Genomic DNA, 18,242 nt, shown 5'->3' on the forward strand with positions numbered 1-18,242 from the left:
AACTGGCAGGAGAAGCAGCAACTGGCAGGAGAAGCAGTAACTGGCACGTGCAACACTCTGGGAATGACCTATGGCCTGGTGGCCTTTTTGTCCAAGGAGATGGATAGGCACCATTTGTGTTTTTTATAAATTCAGATTTAGTTTGTTGGAGATCCATTCCTTCACATTAAACTTATAAAACACCTGTTAAGAATTGACTTCGCTGCCATCTCGGCCTCACTTTGGACTCACTTGGCTGTTAGTCTATGGCTGGGTCCACACCCTGGGAAGGAGAAAATGTGTTGCACATTTGTATCTTATTTTAAAAATGTGTTTCCTAATGTTGATAAGATTTTTAAAAATCTGCTCATGATTTGTCGTGATTCAGGTCTCCACATCTGTATAATTTTCATAACAAAGCCCTCAAGTTATTTTCTTATATGTAAGTCCTCTCAGAGAGTTTCCATTAGCTTCAAACTTCAGCTATAATCATAGATCTCGGTCTTTAGTATGACTTTTTAACATTTCAGTTTCTCCTTGGAGGTAAGCTCTACTAAACAATAAAATAGAGCATAGTAGTATTACAATTGTAAAATATGTCTTTTTGACCCAGAAATCATTCTCAATTGTTGAGGAAAGACAGACTGTGGCACTCATACACCTACATAGAAAGAATTTGTGTATCCAAGCACCCAGAAATCAGCAAACTGGTAGTTTTGTCGTACCTTTCTTAGTGAGTAATGCTGAATCAGTCCTATAATATCCCAGTTAAACTACATCAATTAACATCACAGATTTTAAATGCTCTACTTAGAAAAACATTGTACTACATCCATGCACTGCCACTACCTGGAGACACTAGCGCTTCTTCTGGATTTTCCTGTATTAAAGCAAAAGTATACCACAACATGATTTCAAATGTAGGTGACAGCTCCATCCTACTCATGCAAGGTGATGTGTCCTCACTGGGAATTTCATTAAAAGATAAGAAATATCTGACATACAATTAAAAATATTAGTTCTAAGAAAAATAAAAATCAGATAAAAATAAGAGTTCTACCATGTGTGGAGGAAGATAATTCTCTTCACTGCCCATGTATGTATGGTATGTTTTCATAAGAAAAATGGCACTCACTTCAGAATAACTTACTGAAGTTATTATTGAAATATAAACCCAAGTCTCTGAAGCAAAGACTCAGATTAGGGCTGTCACTTGTTTCAGGCAAAAAATCATTTATATCTAAAATATCAATGTGAGATCTGGAAGTCGTGAATAAAACAGTGCTTGTTGTTTTGTTTTCATTTGGTTGGCTAGGAATATAAACAACTTTATCACTCACAATCTCAAAAGTCTCATTATTTGGCCTTGCAGTCCTCATATTTTAAGTACGGTGCTGTGAGCAGAGGAGCACAGGCAGGCGTGGGGTGCCAGGAAGGCTCCCTGTGAAGAATACTGTGGCTGGAATCTAAAGGGCAGCAGGATAAAGCCAGGCACAGGGAAAATCCCGCTCACCATCTTTCACCTAAAATTATCTTGCGATAGGAGGCCGTCTCTCTAACTGTTCCTTTGTAAGAATGACAGTAGTCATCTTTTTTCTTTCCTGTGTCCCCTGCTTCCGACCTTCAACATGGCTTGTCGCCAGTCACTACAATTACTTTGCAAAATAGGCAGCCTCCTCACCCCACATCTGCGGTGAGTGGGGCTCATATCTACGAGGCGACATGTTCAACGCTTAATGCTCCGTGCTGGAAATTAATCACATTTTAGATTTGTTTGATCCGGAGCCCAGTGTTTTTTTGCCCCTGCACTATGCCTGCTGTCTTGGCAATTTGGCTTTTCAGAGTGGGTAGATGTTGAATGACTTTATTACCATTAATGCAACAGTTTCTCAGTAGGTGAAAACATTACAGTGCTGGAGTTAACTAAAGCTCCCTCCCCTGGGGGCAGTAGCAAAGGGAGCAATATTGATATCATATCCATGAGATTCCAGATCTGACTCATGGCAGCCTCGCCGGGCCCTGAATGATGACCTCTGTCTAGAAGGGAACAGCAGAGTTGCCAGTGTCCATCGGAATCGCATGCTGGAGAAAAATTACTTCCCATAAAGCAGGGAATGTTTAAGTTAGTCTAAGGAGCCTTTGACAAGCAGCCTGATGAATAGGATTGAGACAGCAGCGACTCTGCTTTTGGAATTAAAATAACACCTGCATCCTAATGTTTTAGGTAATCACTGACCAGAGCATGGATTTATAGTTCTTTTAAGTACCACGACTTCTCCTGCTTCCATAGATTTACTTTGCCCCACCACCGCTGCCTCCCACACACGCACCCAAGCTCACCCACAGGCTTCAATAATTACGTAGCAGACGCCATTCTAGAAATGGGCCTATAAACAAGGCAATCATTATCTTCACTCTTGGAAGGTTTACATTTTAGTATAGAAACAGATAATCAATGAGTAAGCTTGCAAATAGTATATTTTCACAACGTTATAAAGGCTACAAGGGAATAAAATAGAGTGTAGGGGCCAGGTATGGTGGCTCATGCCTGTAATCCCAGTACTTTGGGAGGCCTAGGCGGGCAGATCACCTGAGGTCAGGAGTTCGAGACCAGCCTGGCCAACATGGTGAAACCCCGGCTCTTTTAAAATATGAATGTTAGCCTCGTGTGGTGGTGTGCACTGTAATAATCCCAGCTACTTTGGAGGTTGAGGCAGGAGAATCACTTGAACATGGGAGGCAAAGTTTGCAGTGAGTCAAGATTGTGCCACTGCACTTCAGCCTGGTGACAGAACAAGACTCTCTCAAAAAAAAGAAAAGGGGTGTCAGGCAGCATGTAGTGTTAGAAGAGTGTTGCTGATGGAGATGTGAGTGTCTGGAAGATTGTACTGCACGGAGACCTGCATGAGGGGATGTCAGCTGAAAAAATCTGGGCAAAGCTCATCACAGGCAGCCGGAGGCACATGTGCAAAAGGCCTGCGGTCAGAACAGGCGTGAAGTGTTCACGCAAGGGAAAGAGGTTACACTGACCAGAGGAAATTTCATTTTCCCTTTTGTACGATGCAAACTGGGTACCCTTGGTTCATTTTCAGTGGAAGATCTCCCTTTGAGGCCTTGCTCATGGGCAAAGGATTCCACAGCCAGAAACCGATTCCTTGACGATCTTTCGGCCATGGTGCCTCTGTCTTATTTCCTTTTCTTCTTTGCTCATGTAGTGAGTAATCTCCCCGAAATGTTTGGGATTAAAACCCAACCAACTACCCTAAGGCGCTCAGCTGGAGTGGCTGATCTCAGCTGTTCCGGGTGCTCTGAGAAATGTCATGCTTTGAAAGTTTCCTTCAGGCCATGCTGTTTCAGCAAAATGCCTGAAGACTTTAATTTTGAAAACCCTTAATCACAGTCCCTGGAAGGATGCTTTAAGTCATGATCCTTCCACAATTAATTATGTTTCCCATAATGCAGACCCTGGAATAGCCAGTGAAACTGTAGAAGATAATGCAGGATTTATAATGTGTATTTGATTTCTTTACCCTTTCAAACAGGGCTTATCTGATCAGGGAAACGTTCACTCCCTTCATCGAAATCTGAGGCCTCGCTATTTGAAATTGCAGAGTCATTTAGAAGTTGCCCTGCTACTTAGCTCTTAAAGAAAATAAAAAATTCATGGAAGATCACAATGGACCATTTTTTGTTTTTTACTTGAGAATTGCTTAATAGCTACATCCAATAGGAGTAAGGCAATGTTGAGTCTTGCAGAAAAGCCGACAGGTGTACAACATAATTTGACCACAAATATGTCAGAATGAAAGAAGCTTTGGAGGTCAAAAATCTGACTGTCAGAAAGTAATCAAATTGTCATTTACATAGTAATTTACATAGACATGAAAACCATAAATTGCCATTTTCGCAAAATGGATTTAATAAAGGGATCGACGCTGCCACTGAGTGTAATAAATATGTAAGGATTTTCCACCCATGATGTTGTTTTAAAAATGAGCCAATGTGGTGATCTGGGCTTGTTGCAAACAGGATAAAAACGACAAAGGCTGTTTTTGATATTTATCTCCAATGAGATATACTGTTGAGATAATACAGCTTCTGTTCAGACTCTATTGTCTTACAAATCTATATAGTCTTTCAAGTGATATCAGGCCCCATAGTTGGAGACAATTATACATTCCCAAGTCTTCTCATCACCATCCAGACTGTTCCTGAGCAGGCCTGTCCATCATTTCTCAAATGACTTGTTTCCTTGTTGGTAGAATTCGCTACAGAGTATCATTTCCTTGCATGGTTCTCTCCACATACGGAAATCATTCTGAAATCACTAAACCCAATTACATGTCAAAATATCTCTGATGGCCAAACATTTGCTCCCAGACAGAGGTTTTGGATAGCATCACTATTCCCTCATTATAAAGCATTATCCAAGTAATTAACAGCTAGGAAAGCAAAGGTTAAGCCACAGCCTACTTCAAAGGCTGTGCAAGAATTAAAAGAGGTAGTACAACATGTTTGGCACACCAGTTTTTAAATATTATATCTACCTCGACTACTCTCGGAGAACCGCCATCCAGCCCAGGATTGAGAGAAACAGCACAGTTTCACCTAGGTGTGAAAACTAGGGTGGTGTGTGTTTATCATTTATGTTCCCTCCTCAAATACTCACGGTGAATCAGTTTGGATCACAGATGAATTATCTCAGCTGCTACCTTCTCTAGGAAAACTATGTGCCACAGCTACACAACACCACAAATTACAGAGCAAGATGCCAGAAGAGGAGCCCACCGAGTGTGGGGGGCATTCATAGCAGAGGGGTTAGTTCATCTCAGAAATGATGAGGGCAGGGGGCCATTTTCTCAGCTGGGTGTTTCTGAGACAGACTTTCAAGGTAGAAAATTGTTGTAGGACACAGTGAGCCCTGCCTTCACTGGAATGTTTGCCAGCCTCCAGAGGGGCCCTGCTGTATAACCAGCCTAACCAGCCATTAGCTCCGTGGCTCACCAGGGCCCAGGGCAAGTCTTCCTGTAGGCTCCTTGCTGAGGAATTGCCCATCTTGCAGACCTGGACATTTGCAGGATAGACAGTAGCACCTGCAAAGCTGAAAGAGAGCAAAATTCTGTAGTGCAACAGGCCGGCCAGCTCACCTCCAAAGCAAGACACATCCTAGATGATTTCTTATTGGCTCCTAGAGGACTGGCAGGTGTTTAATCCCTATCCAGATTGTTCACATATTGCGTGCCAGGTAGTATGGCAACATTAAGTGTGGATTAACAAAGTGTTCAGCAAAATGATAGCAATTATCTTTGGTAATCAGACGATGAGTGATGTTTATGTTTCTAAATGCTGCTTAATACTTCTAATTTTTTCCCGTAATGGACATTGATCAGTTTTAAAGAAGGGCAGAAGTTAGACTCCGTAAATATCAAGAGTTTCCAAATGTCTATTTACTCATCATTTTATCTTGTAATGTAAGGTATTTATTGTGATATACATCAGGATTTGATCACCCTACTGAGGTCTGTAATGTACCGGGTTGCCTGCTTTGTTTGCTCATGGTGATACAACTGTTCAGTGAGACAGCTCTAGGCTTTGCTGTCAAAAGACTTTGATTCATTCCCAGAAGTCTTTGAACAACTCACTTCATTTCCCCTTGTTCTTCCAACCTTGTAAAATCATGATGTGCGGTTACTTAGATGGTCAGCAGAGATTATATGTAAAAATATAGTTTGAAAACAGAACCTCGGTCCAACAGTATAAGACAGAATTAAAAATGACTGAAGTTAACTCTGTGTATTTAATGTTGTGGTATTAAGGACTTACCTATGGAGTAGAAATCTGCAACAAAAAAATAAAATTAACTCTGTGATTCATCTATCTCTAACATTCTGCTGATTACTTAAGATATGAGCCAGATGTTTCATATGCTATTATTTAAGTGCCAGATGATTTAGATTCCAATTTCTTAAAATTAAGGCATGTGTTCAGGTTTTTCATGGGAGTTTGTCTGAATTATAGCAGCAAAAACATATTTGTATGCACAATATTGCATGTATGTTTCTCTGTGATGTGTATTTTGGCATCCAGGCAATTACAGATGTGTATTTTGGTATATGTGTAATTGCATGGATACTAAAATACACATCACAGATTGTGTTCATATATATCTAAATATATGTAATTGAAATCAAACTTAAATATCACTGGGAAAAACATATACATATGTGCTTTTTTTTTTAACCATTGCTATTGCCGTTGATATTGATATTTTATTTCAAGTTGACTTCCGGTATCAGTTTATGGAGGAAAAAGACCATTAGATTTTTTTTTTTTTGCAATGATTGAGCTTTTAATCCCTATAACAAAAATTAATTTTAACTAAAAACACTGACATTGCAGATTACTTTATTGCCCTGAGGAAACACAAATTACAATGGTACTTACAAGAGATTCATGTTAAACAACATGTTGAAATATGATTATGTTTGCAGTATTTAAAAATTTGTCCATTAAAAGTATTCAGTTAAAATAATCCACTTGTTTGAAGCTGTACTTAAGGACAGGGTTTAAATCAAGCTTATATATACATAATTTAAAAAGGAAACATGAATAGAATATTTGTGCATACTCTGGAGCAGGCAAGGGCCCATTAGAGTATCAGACCCAAGAGAAAAGAGGAGTACCATATTTGCTTTAAATCTAGATTCTGTATCTTTGTGGGTTTTAGGGCTTTCTGTTCTGTTCCCCCGGATGTTTATGTAGGCTTGCAACAATCAAACACTGTCTTAATTACTGTAGCTTTATAATAAGATGCAGTATGAAGTCACCAACCAAATACGTCAGATTCTGTCTTAGGCATAGATACTTCAACAACTTCTTGGTTGATTACAGTGGGCAGGTAAGGATGAGATTCATTCTGCTAACAACTTTTGAGCAGTTCCCAAAATTTCTAACTGGAGCTAAGGAACATCAATGAGTGAATCCAATGTGACTTCTTCGGCAACATGCACTGTACTGATTAGTACCCTAGATGGAGCCTAAATGTTATTCCCTGAGGAAATCTTAATATCCGTTCATTTGGTTCAGCCTGTTGGGTCTATAATAGTAACTACTTTCCAGTTGATGTTTTTCTGTTGAACTGATTTTTCTTTTTTACAATTTATAATCAAGTTTTCACTTTTTTTTTTGATTTACTGTTAAGAATTGCTTGTAAAGCAGAAAAACTATTTTCTTTAAAGACCTTTTAAAACTCCACAGCTTTAATATCTACTTGTTACAGTGTTATTGTTAGGCTTAAATTTAGTAGAATATGGGCTTCTTATTAGTAATCTGGTTTTAAACTCATAAATCTCTTTCATTAAATCTTTTTCTTAAGATTTAGCCAACTCCCACAGCATTTGATAATATTACTGTGAACGATTTGAACCCACTTAAGTTACTATTCTAAAATATTTTTTAAGTATAAAATGTAGTTGCAAATAATTTTCTGTTTGTACTTCAACAATAAACGCTGAGATAATACTTGTGTTCAGGTACTTACACTACATGCCACAATCCAAGTACACCCCAGTCGCTTCAAAACTTTCTTAAAATTTTTAGTGTCAAAACATTTAAATACATTTAAAGCATGTTAGTGGGAAACGACCAGATTAAGAATGAAAGAAACACAGACAGTTTTAGGGAGCTACTTAACACCTAACCTCAGACAAACAAAATGTCAGAAGGTTTGAGAAGTGTCATGCTGTTTCCTTAAAGGACAGTAATATTTACAGGCTAAATGAGCAGAGCATGTTTGTGAGGGCGCACTTCCAGATCTGTCCGCCCTGTTCTCAGCTTCTGCTCTTCTTCCTTCAGTTGGATTGGCCCAGGCATGGCCATCACAGGTGGATTGTTACAGATAACTGAGCAGAAAAATAAAGGAAAAAAAACAAAACAAACAAACAAACAAAAAACAACCACAGAGACCCAAACAAACAAACAAAAAACAACCACAGAGACCCAATCACATGTCACGGAAAGGTTGCATGTGGGAAGTAACCTGGGAAGGAAGGGCTGAAATAGGCAGATAGGGAATCACCGTGTAAAAAGTAGGTGGATGATCAGGAGTAGTGGAAATGAAATGCATTGGTGAGGCTGAGAAGGCAGGCATTTCGGTTTGTGTAGTGGTAAAAACAGAAGGGGTGGGTCAGGTGTGCAGCTGTTACTAATCTCCCGGAGCTGTTCTTTCAGTGCACGGTTCTTGCAGGAAGCCTGGGGCCTGCAATTCACTCAAGGGTTCTGTTCTTTGGAACTACTCCAGAAGCCTGGGAATCGCCTGAGAAGTGCTTTGTTGGAATCAATACCACAAACTCTTTGGGGGCAGAGGCAGAATGAAATCAGTTCCTCAGGCACTGCTCAGTAGCTGGAAGGTGGCTTTGTGGCGCTCAATTGCTCTTCAGCCCTCATTATTTCCCACTGCCATGTCAATCTTGAATCATAAGGGCAATCCCAATTCCACCTGCCAAAGGGAAGTTGGAATGGGAGGGCTGAGGGAAGTGTGGGCTGTCCTACAGTCCTGCTTAGGGACGGCTACAAAACTCACTGTGTGCATTTGAACTCTGAGCCTTTTCTTTCACTGGCCCCATCGTTTTGCTCTGCATTTTCCTTCCGCCCCCACCTGGTAAGTCCTGCCTGCGTAACCAGGCAGGTGTCCATAGTGAGGCTGTTGTTATAGTTCTCTTTTTGCTGACCTGCTCTTTCATTTGAGCATCATTTAACTTACCTTGTTTTATGCCTTTTCTTTTCAACTGGATAAACTTTCTTTACTCATGTGTTATTCTTCTGCCCAGTAAGACATTTGCCAACACAGGCAGCAATCAATTATTGTCACATTGACTATGTTATTTTCTAACTCTTATTACCACATATTGCAGTTATGTGGCTATGCAAACGTGTGCACGTATATAGTTTTATAATGTTTATTTTATCTGTAACTTAGTTTCCACCGACAAAGAATTTATGGAGGATTGTCTTAAGCATGATAATACGTAGATAGTTGGCACCAAATTTGTTCCCCGTGAATTGAAATTTGATACTGCTGAGGCTGAATTTTAAAAAGACAGAAAAATAATTCCTTAAACTTCTGTGTTACCAAATGTTGCATATTTTCTTTCCTTTAATTATTTGTTGTTGTTCCTGTCTTTCAGCACTGCAGAACACATACAATTCATCCTTCAATATTTGTGCATGAATTATAGAATGTTATAAAGATTGGCCAAAGTGGTTGGAAATTTTTTAAAATCACGGACTAAAGGTGGCCAGAATAATATGTTTTTGTGTGTGTGTGTGTTTTCTCTTCCAGGTCAGAACTGTGGAGGCTTAGTCCAGGGACCCAATGGCACTATTGAGAGCCCCGGGTTCCCTCACGGGTACCCGAACTATGCCAACTGCACCTGGATCATCATCACGGGGGAGCGTAATAGGATACAGTTGTCCTTCCATACCTTTGCTCTTGAAGAAGATTTTGATATTTTATCCGTTTACGACGGACAGCCTCAACAAGGGAATTTAAAAGTGAGGTAAAGTATCTTCTTTTTATATTGTAGATTAGGTAACACTGTTTGAATTTTCAGATTCTGAAAGCTAGTCAGAATTAATATTTAAATTGTACTATGAGAAAATAAAAATACAGTTACTATATAGAAAACTTAAAGACTGTCGCTTTGAGGCAAATTGTGCATACTTTTTCTGTATCTAAAAGTTTAACTTTTTATTGAAAGCCATCCTCGATTTCGTTTATAGATAGCAAATTTTTCAAGATCTGTAAAACAGAGTTGTCAAGGTAATTTAAATAACATTATAATACATTATTGTTTGCAAGTAACTAAGTTTGAGAGGAAAAGCACAAAGATAAATGCTTGAGTACAATTCAGATAATCAGAATAAAACGAATCCTTGTGTTGTCAGAGAATATATTCCGTGAAAAGAACACAGGAGGTGGGTGAGGTAAGAACATTTAGGACTATTGCATTTTTTTGGAGAATTTGTGGTTTAGACAATAATGGTACAATCTATTCGTAATTAGTTTTCTCTTTTGATCTATAGTTTTTACAGTGAAGAAAGCAAAATATTTCCTGGGGTGATGGTAAATTATATATTTTGTTCAATTGTAAGCAAGAAAAAATTATACCTGTGCAATTATATCTACTTTTTGTTTTCAATTTTGCAAAGGAGGAAGGAATATTCCTTCTAAAGAAATCAGATTTTCTTAACAAAATTGATGAACTTATGTAGATTAATGATGCTAATATCAACGGTAATACACACGAAAATCATATGCTTCATTTATTATTTGATGGGATGAGAAAAAATTTCTACATAAAACACAATTTTATGTGTACATCTACTTTATGATATTTATGTCTATATATTATCTATGTAACTAATGTTAAATATAAAATATATTCATTAACCAATTTTCAAATATATTTTATTTGCATTTTTCCATCCATTTTCAAATGCAAAACACCTAGTTTTTTTTTTCTGCAATATATTTTATTGGTTTTTAGAAACATTTTTACCTTTCATACATTGTACAATGGCCCTCTCTTTTCTGAGTGGGTTAAGTAAGTTTTCACTCTCCTTGTGTTACATTTATGGTCTTACATGTGAGTGTTTGAATAAAATGTCTACATATACAATACTTGCTAATTTGATGCAGGCTTTCTTACATAATTTATGCTCTTCTAAATGTTAGTTGCTTTTTTATTTTCAATTATTGATGCTACCAGGGTATAGTAGTATATTATAATAGTACTGTGTTATAATTATAATAAAAACTGCAGAGTTATGGAAAAACAATTACATAATCCATTTTATTCAAATACCAGTGCATCTGACTCTACATTAAAATTACTTCATCTTTCCATTAAAAAATGCTTGATAAATATGTACTCTTAAAAATATTTCCATTTATTTCTCTCAATCTTTTCATTTACTTTGGTTCTTTCACAGGTAAAAAACCTGTCTTAATATTAATTTGACTGACAGGTATGCCTTTCAACATTGTATCATCTCTTATGGTCTTCTGGTGCTATTATGATCATTTTATGTTAATAAATAGAAAACATTCTCACCATCTTCCATATTATAACAGGATCAACAGTGGAAATATTAAGTTAGAAAATTAGGCATATTTCATTTTGGAGTTTCAGTGAACAGTAAATAAATTGATGTCTGTGCCTCAGAGAGCTTTATTGGTGAGTTATATGTACAACACATAGTTCTTTCTTTGACTTGATGGGTTATGGCTAGTAGAGGTAAAAAAGGAGGTTGATAAGAAAGAGTCTACTTGGGTCTATATGAATCACCCAGTCACCAACAATTTTTTATTTGAAATAGAGAAAAATATGTCACATATCTGCTTGTTTTCTGTCCTTAGAGTTAGGACATTGCTTTCATCTTGTTATTGCATTTTATATTTCTTCCTCCTGTCTGCATATGTAGAGTGCCATTTTGAGGAGCTGTTCTAGGAGTGCACAGTGACTTCTCTGAGGACCGTTTAGAGTATTGTAATGCAAATAGGGAAAACACCCAATGACTACGGAGTGCAGTGGGTCTCTGCCATTACAGAATGTGAAATAAATAGGATCTGAAATTGGAATGGGAATGTTGTCCGGGAAAACACATAAGGAAGTGTCTTCTCTTTCTGTATTCAGGAAGAGTTGATGGGAAAAGCAGTTATAAATAGCAGCAAATTCTAATTAATCGGGAATGGGAGCACTCTAATGTTATTTGTTTACGATTATGCCTTGAAACAGTTGTTTATTTCTCAAACACAATTAACTAGCAACACTTAAGGCAGCTCTAGAATTCAAAGGAAGGATACTTTCGTGGGAGGATTGATGTGGGAGCTGCTAATCCACTGACATATCACACAAGTTATTACTGAGAGCTGTCATAGGGTGTTGCTGTTTTATTGTTGCACAAAAGCTATTCTTAGAAGCTTAAAATGTGCACCAACTAAAAGAATAACAGTCATTCTGTTAAATGACTTGAGCATTTTTATTATCAATAAATTTCTTTCACATAACCACTGTAATATTTTTTTTTCTAAATAAGATGCAGAATTAATCCCCAAGTGACAAAACAGGATATATAGTTTAGAATTATTGATGCTTACATTGTAACTAGAACTTTAGTTAGAAATATGGTTTTATTTACATATGTAAAAATATTTAGAGTTAAAAAATTAATATAACATTTATACTATCATCTTGGATTATTTAATACAACACAACAACAATATGTATATGATTTGTGCTCCCATAAAGGAATTATTTTAATTATGTGGATATTGAGAGCTTAAATGAGTCCTCTTTTGGTAAGCACAAGAAAGAAATTTTGACTCAAAATTCAGGGGGTGAGGGGATCGGGGAGGGACAGCATTAGGAGAAATACCTAGTGTAGATAATGGGGTGATGGATGCAGCAAACCGCCATGGCACGTGTATACCTATGTAACAAACCTGCACATTCTGCACTTGCACCCCAGAACTTAAAATATAATTTAAAAAATCTGGTCTTTGCGTTGTTTAGAATTAAAGCAGCTTTCACTGTTTTTTTTTTTTTTTTTTTTTTTTTTTTTTTTTTTTTTTTTTTTTTTTTTTTTTTTTTTTTTTTTTTTTTTTTTTTTTTTTTTTTTTTNTTTTTTTTTTTTTTTTTTTTTTTTTTTTTTTTTTTTTTTTTTTTTTTTTTTTTTTTTTTTTTTTTTTTTTTTTTTTTTTTTTTTTTTTTTAATGAGCTGTCAGGTGGTTGCTGTTTTAGACAGCCGAACTTTATTAACTGTGCACTTCCTCTTGCTTCCAAGTCTCCTCCAAGGCCCAACCATGTAGTCACCAAATCCCAAAATGCTTATAATTTTAGCATCACTCAGGCTGGACGTGGTGGCTCATGCCTGTAATCCCAGCACTTTGGGAGGCCAAGGTGGGTGGATCACCTGAGGTCGGGAGTTTGGGACCAGCCTGGTCAATATGGTGAAACACTGTCTCTACTAAAAACACAAAAAGTTAGCTGGATGTTGTGGCAGGCATCTATAAGTGCAGCTACTCAGGAAGCGGAGGCAGGAGAATCAGTTGAACCCAGGAGGTGAGCCAAGATCACGCCGCTGCACTCCAGCCTGGGTGACAGAGGTAGACTCTGTCCCAAAGAAAACAAAACAGAAAACAAAGAAACAAAACAATGTCTTTCCATTAACCACAACCTGTTTGGATCCTTATAGAAAAATTTCCTACCAAACCTCCTGTCCTGGCCCAGGCTGACCTGAGCATCCAGGTCGACCAGTGCGCAATCCTTTGCTGCCCCAGGCTCCCCTCCATGGAACACTGACACACCTGCCCCTGTCCTAGCCCCGGTCTCTATCTCCAGCAAGATGAACAGTTCTGGTGCCCATAGCCCTGGCAGTCAAGAAACCCCATGAACTGACTCCAGACTGCACTCTCGCCTTCAGTCTGTCCCGTTTGTTCCCTTGAAAGTTTTCTTGTTCAGTTGTGCAGATCCATGGGTTACTCCTTGACCTGACCTGACAGGAAAATGTTATCCTCTTACTTCTGGCCTCTCCCTCTGCCGGACTAACTAATACGCATTTTTCAAAACCCAGCACACATCGTATTTGTTTCAGGAAATCTTCCCTAGGCATCCCAAACAACAACCCACATACATTTCGTGTGTGTGCACCAACTCCCTTAACACTGGCCACCGACAGACGCTTGGAAGTATGTGCTCCTTTGAACTCACACCTGCCCTGAAGTTCTCTCCCACTGGGGTTTGTGTGTCTCTGTACATTCAGATGTCTAATAGAACATAATCCTCAGAGACCAAGAAATGTGCCCTGAATATGTGTCTTCTACTGTGATTACAGATGTCTTGACTTTTTTTTTTTTTTGAGACTGAGTTTCTGTCTTTTTGTCCAGGCTGGAGTGCAATGGTGCTGTCTTGGCTAAGTCCAACCTCTGCCCCTGGGTTCAAGCAATTCTTCTGCCTCAGCCTCCCAAGTAGCTGGAATTACAGGCATGTGCCACCATGCCCGGCTGATTTTTGTATTTTCAGTAGATATGGGGTTTCACCATATTGGCCAGACTGGTCTAGAACTCCTGACCTCAGGTGATTTGCCCACCTCGGCCTCCCAAATTGCTGGAAGATATCTTGGCTTTCAAATCATTAATAGATTTTCATGGGGAATTTTGAATTAGAGTATTCCTGATTCAGGGTCACTCACCACTGCCTCTGTGCACAGGGCCCAACATGACTTAATATAACTCCCTCCTAAATAAGTGTGAGTTACCCATCCCATGTGGTGACTGACAATTAGCTCATGTTCTCTAAATTCAAAGTTTTAGTTACTTGTCGAGAATCAGAAAACAATTGAGGTTTACATCAATATTCAACTGTGAAAAAATGTTAATATCAAAGATCGAAGAGAAACTACTTAGGCATTCAGAAAGTGAATAATGGTGAATCAGTGAAGGGAAATTTTACCACTCAATATAGAAAATCAGGATATACTATTTCATGATGATTGTAAAATACAAGGCCTAAGGAAGTAGCTTTGGCATTTATCTCAAGTTCCTCGCTCTTTCTGACTTTAACAAGATTACCCCTAATTTTCTGCAGTGCTGATAATGAAGAGGTTAGAGGTGAATGTGACAGGGCAATTAAAATCAGAAAATCATGAATAAATGTTGTTAAAATAGCATAGTTTTTTTCAGTTTTCTAACTGTAATAATGTGAGTGCATTAAATGTTTTTTAAAACACATTTTGTTGCGGATAGTTAAGATATATACCATGACAAAATTTATGGAACATAAAGCATATCTGGTGATATTTAGAGCTTATGGATGTAAAGGGGCTAAAGAAAGGGTCTCAGTTACGTCAGGATCGCATTAGACTGGAGACCTAGCATTGCCTACATTCTGCTTTTCTGTCTCCATAGTTGCTATGAGGTCTTAAGGGAACCATTCACAGATCAATAGACAGATTAAAAAAAAAAAAAACACAAAGTATCATTTTATTTTTAGTTTGGCTGGTGATTAATGCCTGGTTAGGACTCTAATAATCACAGGATAAAGCCAATGTAAAAGCTTTTATAGGGACACCAGCCTCATGTGAACACCACACATGTCTTGATATCTTATTGATGCCATTGGACCAGCTGTGCAGTCAGGGCTGAGAGAGTGACCAGCAAATAGGACCAGCACAGGGTGACGGAGGATGGAGAACCAGGGCCTGGATCGCTCCAGGGAAGAACCAGTGGAAGAGCTTATCACACAGAGGTGATTCTTAGCTGGAACACAGACGTCAGATCGCAGAAACCCATCAGTGCTTAGAAACCTGGTTCAACAGGCTCTTGTACCTTCGTGAGGACACCAGAGGTGGACAGCAGAGGTGTTTGGTCCCCTCAGATAAACCCATAATATTCCCATTATTATGTGATTTTGTCACTATTCTACATACAGATTTTAGGATGATGAAATAAAATGTAACTTTCTTCTATATATCTTTTAAATTGCTCTTGTCAACATATGCTTTAAATTAGTGACCCCTAGGTAAGCTCAGTCATTATTGGTTAAGTTTGAATGTTATTGTCTTTTTTTTTTTTTTTTTGGTGTTGGCTAGAGTTGGAGAAGACCAGTTAACACAGAGATTCAAGGGTGAGATTGGGGCCTCATCAAGGATATACCTAATTCTCTTCTTCCCCAAGTGATTTTAATATGCAGCCTTGGTTGAGAAAAACTGTGTGCATGTGTGTGTCTGTGTGTGTTTGCTATACTGTCATTTGCTAAGAAAAAGGATAAAATGACTAGTAATTAGAAATTCTGGTGATAAAAATAAGAAAACATGTAAGAGAGATAATAACTATGTTTGCAATACTATGAGGAAGTTTTGACAGGCATGTGAATTCTGACCACTACCTCCTCACGCTGTGGTGGCGTATTTCGCGGTAGGTAAAAACAGATGGTTCATTTCCATATCTCTGCCTTTTTCTTTAAGTAGCAAAACCATGCTAATATAAGCAGAGAAATCTTTTAGACATTCATAAATATAGGTGTGGGGAAAAGTATTCAAATATTGCAGTTGGCTAGAGAGAAGGAGCTTCCTGAGACATTTATCCTATACAATTAAAGATGAAGGAAATGCATTCAGGTCTACACAAAGAGAACAGAAGAACAAGAAGACAGCCAGGCAGTCTGCAACATGACACTATTATTAGCAGACAAAGATAATTTTTTGATTTGGTCATGAAAATCTGAATGTTAGTACTATTTTATAAAATAGTAAATCTAGTCTTTGCTGTTTGTAACAAAATAAATATGTTAGATCACCAATCTAAATATTAATATGGAAAATAAAAATGCTAAAATAGTGTCTGAGTGTCTTTCTAGGCAGGGTGCATAGTTTAGAAATCCCAAATAAAACTGACTGAAAAATTAGACCTCCTAAAATTTAACATTGAAAAGGCAAATGACAAATTAAGTTAAAATATTTCTAATAGCTGTGAAAGAAAAATAATTATTTTTCTAAATTTATAAGATCCACTTCTAGAGCTACAAGAAAGTTTTTTTAAAAAATCACATAATTGAAAACCAGGTAAAACATAAATAGGAATTCCAAATATAATACATGTGTGCCAATAAGTATATTCAAACCAATTTAAAACAATGCAGTATAATAGCTCACCATTCTGAATGGGAACACTTTAACATTTTAATAACATAGTTTTCAAAGATATTGAATAAATGCTTCTATGTCTTCTTCGTAGAATATTAAATTGCTGCAACATTTTCGTATAGACATTTTGAAATTTTTCTCATTAAAATGAAGTACAAACTTTTCACTCAAATTCTAGCTAAGAATGTATTTAGTAATTATTTTACATTGTCTTTCAAAAGGAAATGACATAATCATTTTATTTAAACATTGGTTTCTGAGAAAAGAAACAAAGTGTCAAAAATCAGTAAGATTATTAGTTGACATCTATTCTTTTTTCTTCAGGTAGCAAATCCACAGAAGTAGTTTGTTAAAATAACTTGATGAGAAACCATCAGTATTAATATGCAATAAAGAACTGTAAATAATGAGATTTCCCAAAGTTTTCAGGATTTTAAATGAGCTTAATGTGGATGATCAAATTTGAAGTTGAGTGATTGATTTTTTTTTCTGTTTAATATTTACTTTTTCATCTTTCCCTCATCCTGCTCATTTTAAGTGATTTGACAGCAAAGTCTGTTGCTGATTTATCCTTTAAACATGTAGAGTAGCTAAGCATTTAGAAGAAACAAGTTAGTTTTCATTGTATAATATTAGGTGAAATATAATTGAAATGTATAGTTGCTTACTAACTAAGTTCAAAAGGAATGAATGCTATATAAAAATGTTATTCACTTTAATTCACAAAAATTTTTTGAAAAGAATATGATGTTTCTTAGAATATGAATCAGTTACTTGCTTTACCACAATAAATACACTCGCCTATCCCTTGGCAGAGAAATTTGATTCACTTTGTTTGTATTTGAATGTACTAAAAATAATCAAAAATCAAAAAGGCAAATATTTAACTCAATTTTCTTCTTGCTTATGTCTTTCTTGCTTAACCTGCAGTATTAATTAGAACAGAATTCAGAAGTCTGCACACGGCTTCAGGGTTTGCTATCTAAGTGAATAAAGCCTTCGAATCTTTTCTTTGGGGCCTCCTTGTCCTGAAGGGTAGGTCAGGGTGGGCACAGTCTTTGAAGGGCTGGCCTGAAGCCCACAGCAGAGCACTTCCTCAGAGCCAGGCCGGTGCCATGCCCTACATCACCCTGCCCCCTGCCGCCCTGACCCTAATTGGAATTCACTGGCTCCATGCCCCGAGTCTAGCTCTTGACCTCCTTCTTACAGTCGCTTTAAGATCAGACGGTTTTCTCTCAACATTATTTTCAGCACAACTTCCCAAGCTCAAATGTTGTATTGATCTCACACTGAACCCTCAAACAGGAGGCTCAGAGTTACAACAATTGTTGGACTACTACTTCCTTCTATAGACTTAATAACCAATATCTGTTACTTTTTCCTTTAGAAATCACTAGCATAAAAAAAAAAAATGTGGCTGGCTCCCAGCTTCAAGGAAACAGTTCCCCCCGTGAACAGGGTGTATTTCAATTTGAGAGAATCAGAGAGGAAGCAGAAATAACACAAGTGAGTGCTTCATGCAGGCTGTGTCCTCTCAGCCAAAAGAGGAAAATCGAGCT

General features: G+C 37.5%; 1 protein-coding gene across 2 annotated transcripts in view; it reads left to right on the forward strand.

Moving 5' to 3' along the window:
- CSMD1 (CUB and Sushi multiple domains 1) overlaps positions 1–18,242 on the forward strand; it is a 2,110,588-nt gene that overhangs the window by 365,015 nt on the left and 1,727,331 nt on the right. For both annotated transcript variants that reach the window (XM_017501161.1, XM_017501162.1), the window contains exon 2: positions 9,320–9,536. In XM_017501161.1, the coding sequence (XP_017356650.1) occupies positions 9,320–9,536 (217 nt within the window). The remainder of the gene's footprint in view (positions 1–9,319; positions 9,537–18,242) is intronic.

Source organism: Cebus imitator, unplaced genomic scaffold, assembly GCF_001604975.1.
Source record: "Cebus imitator isolate Cc_AM_T3 unplaced genomic scaffold, Cebus_imitator-1.0 Scaffold279, whole genome shotgun sequence".
Lineage (NCBI taxonomy): Eukaryota > Metazoa > Chordata > Mammalia > Primates > Cebidae > Cebus > Cebus imitator.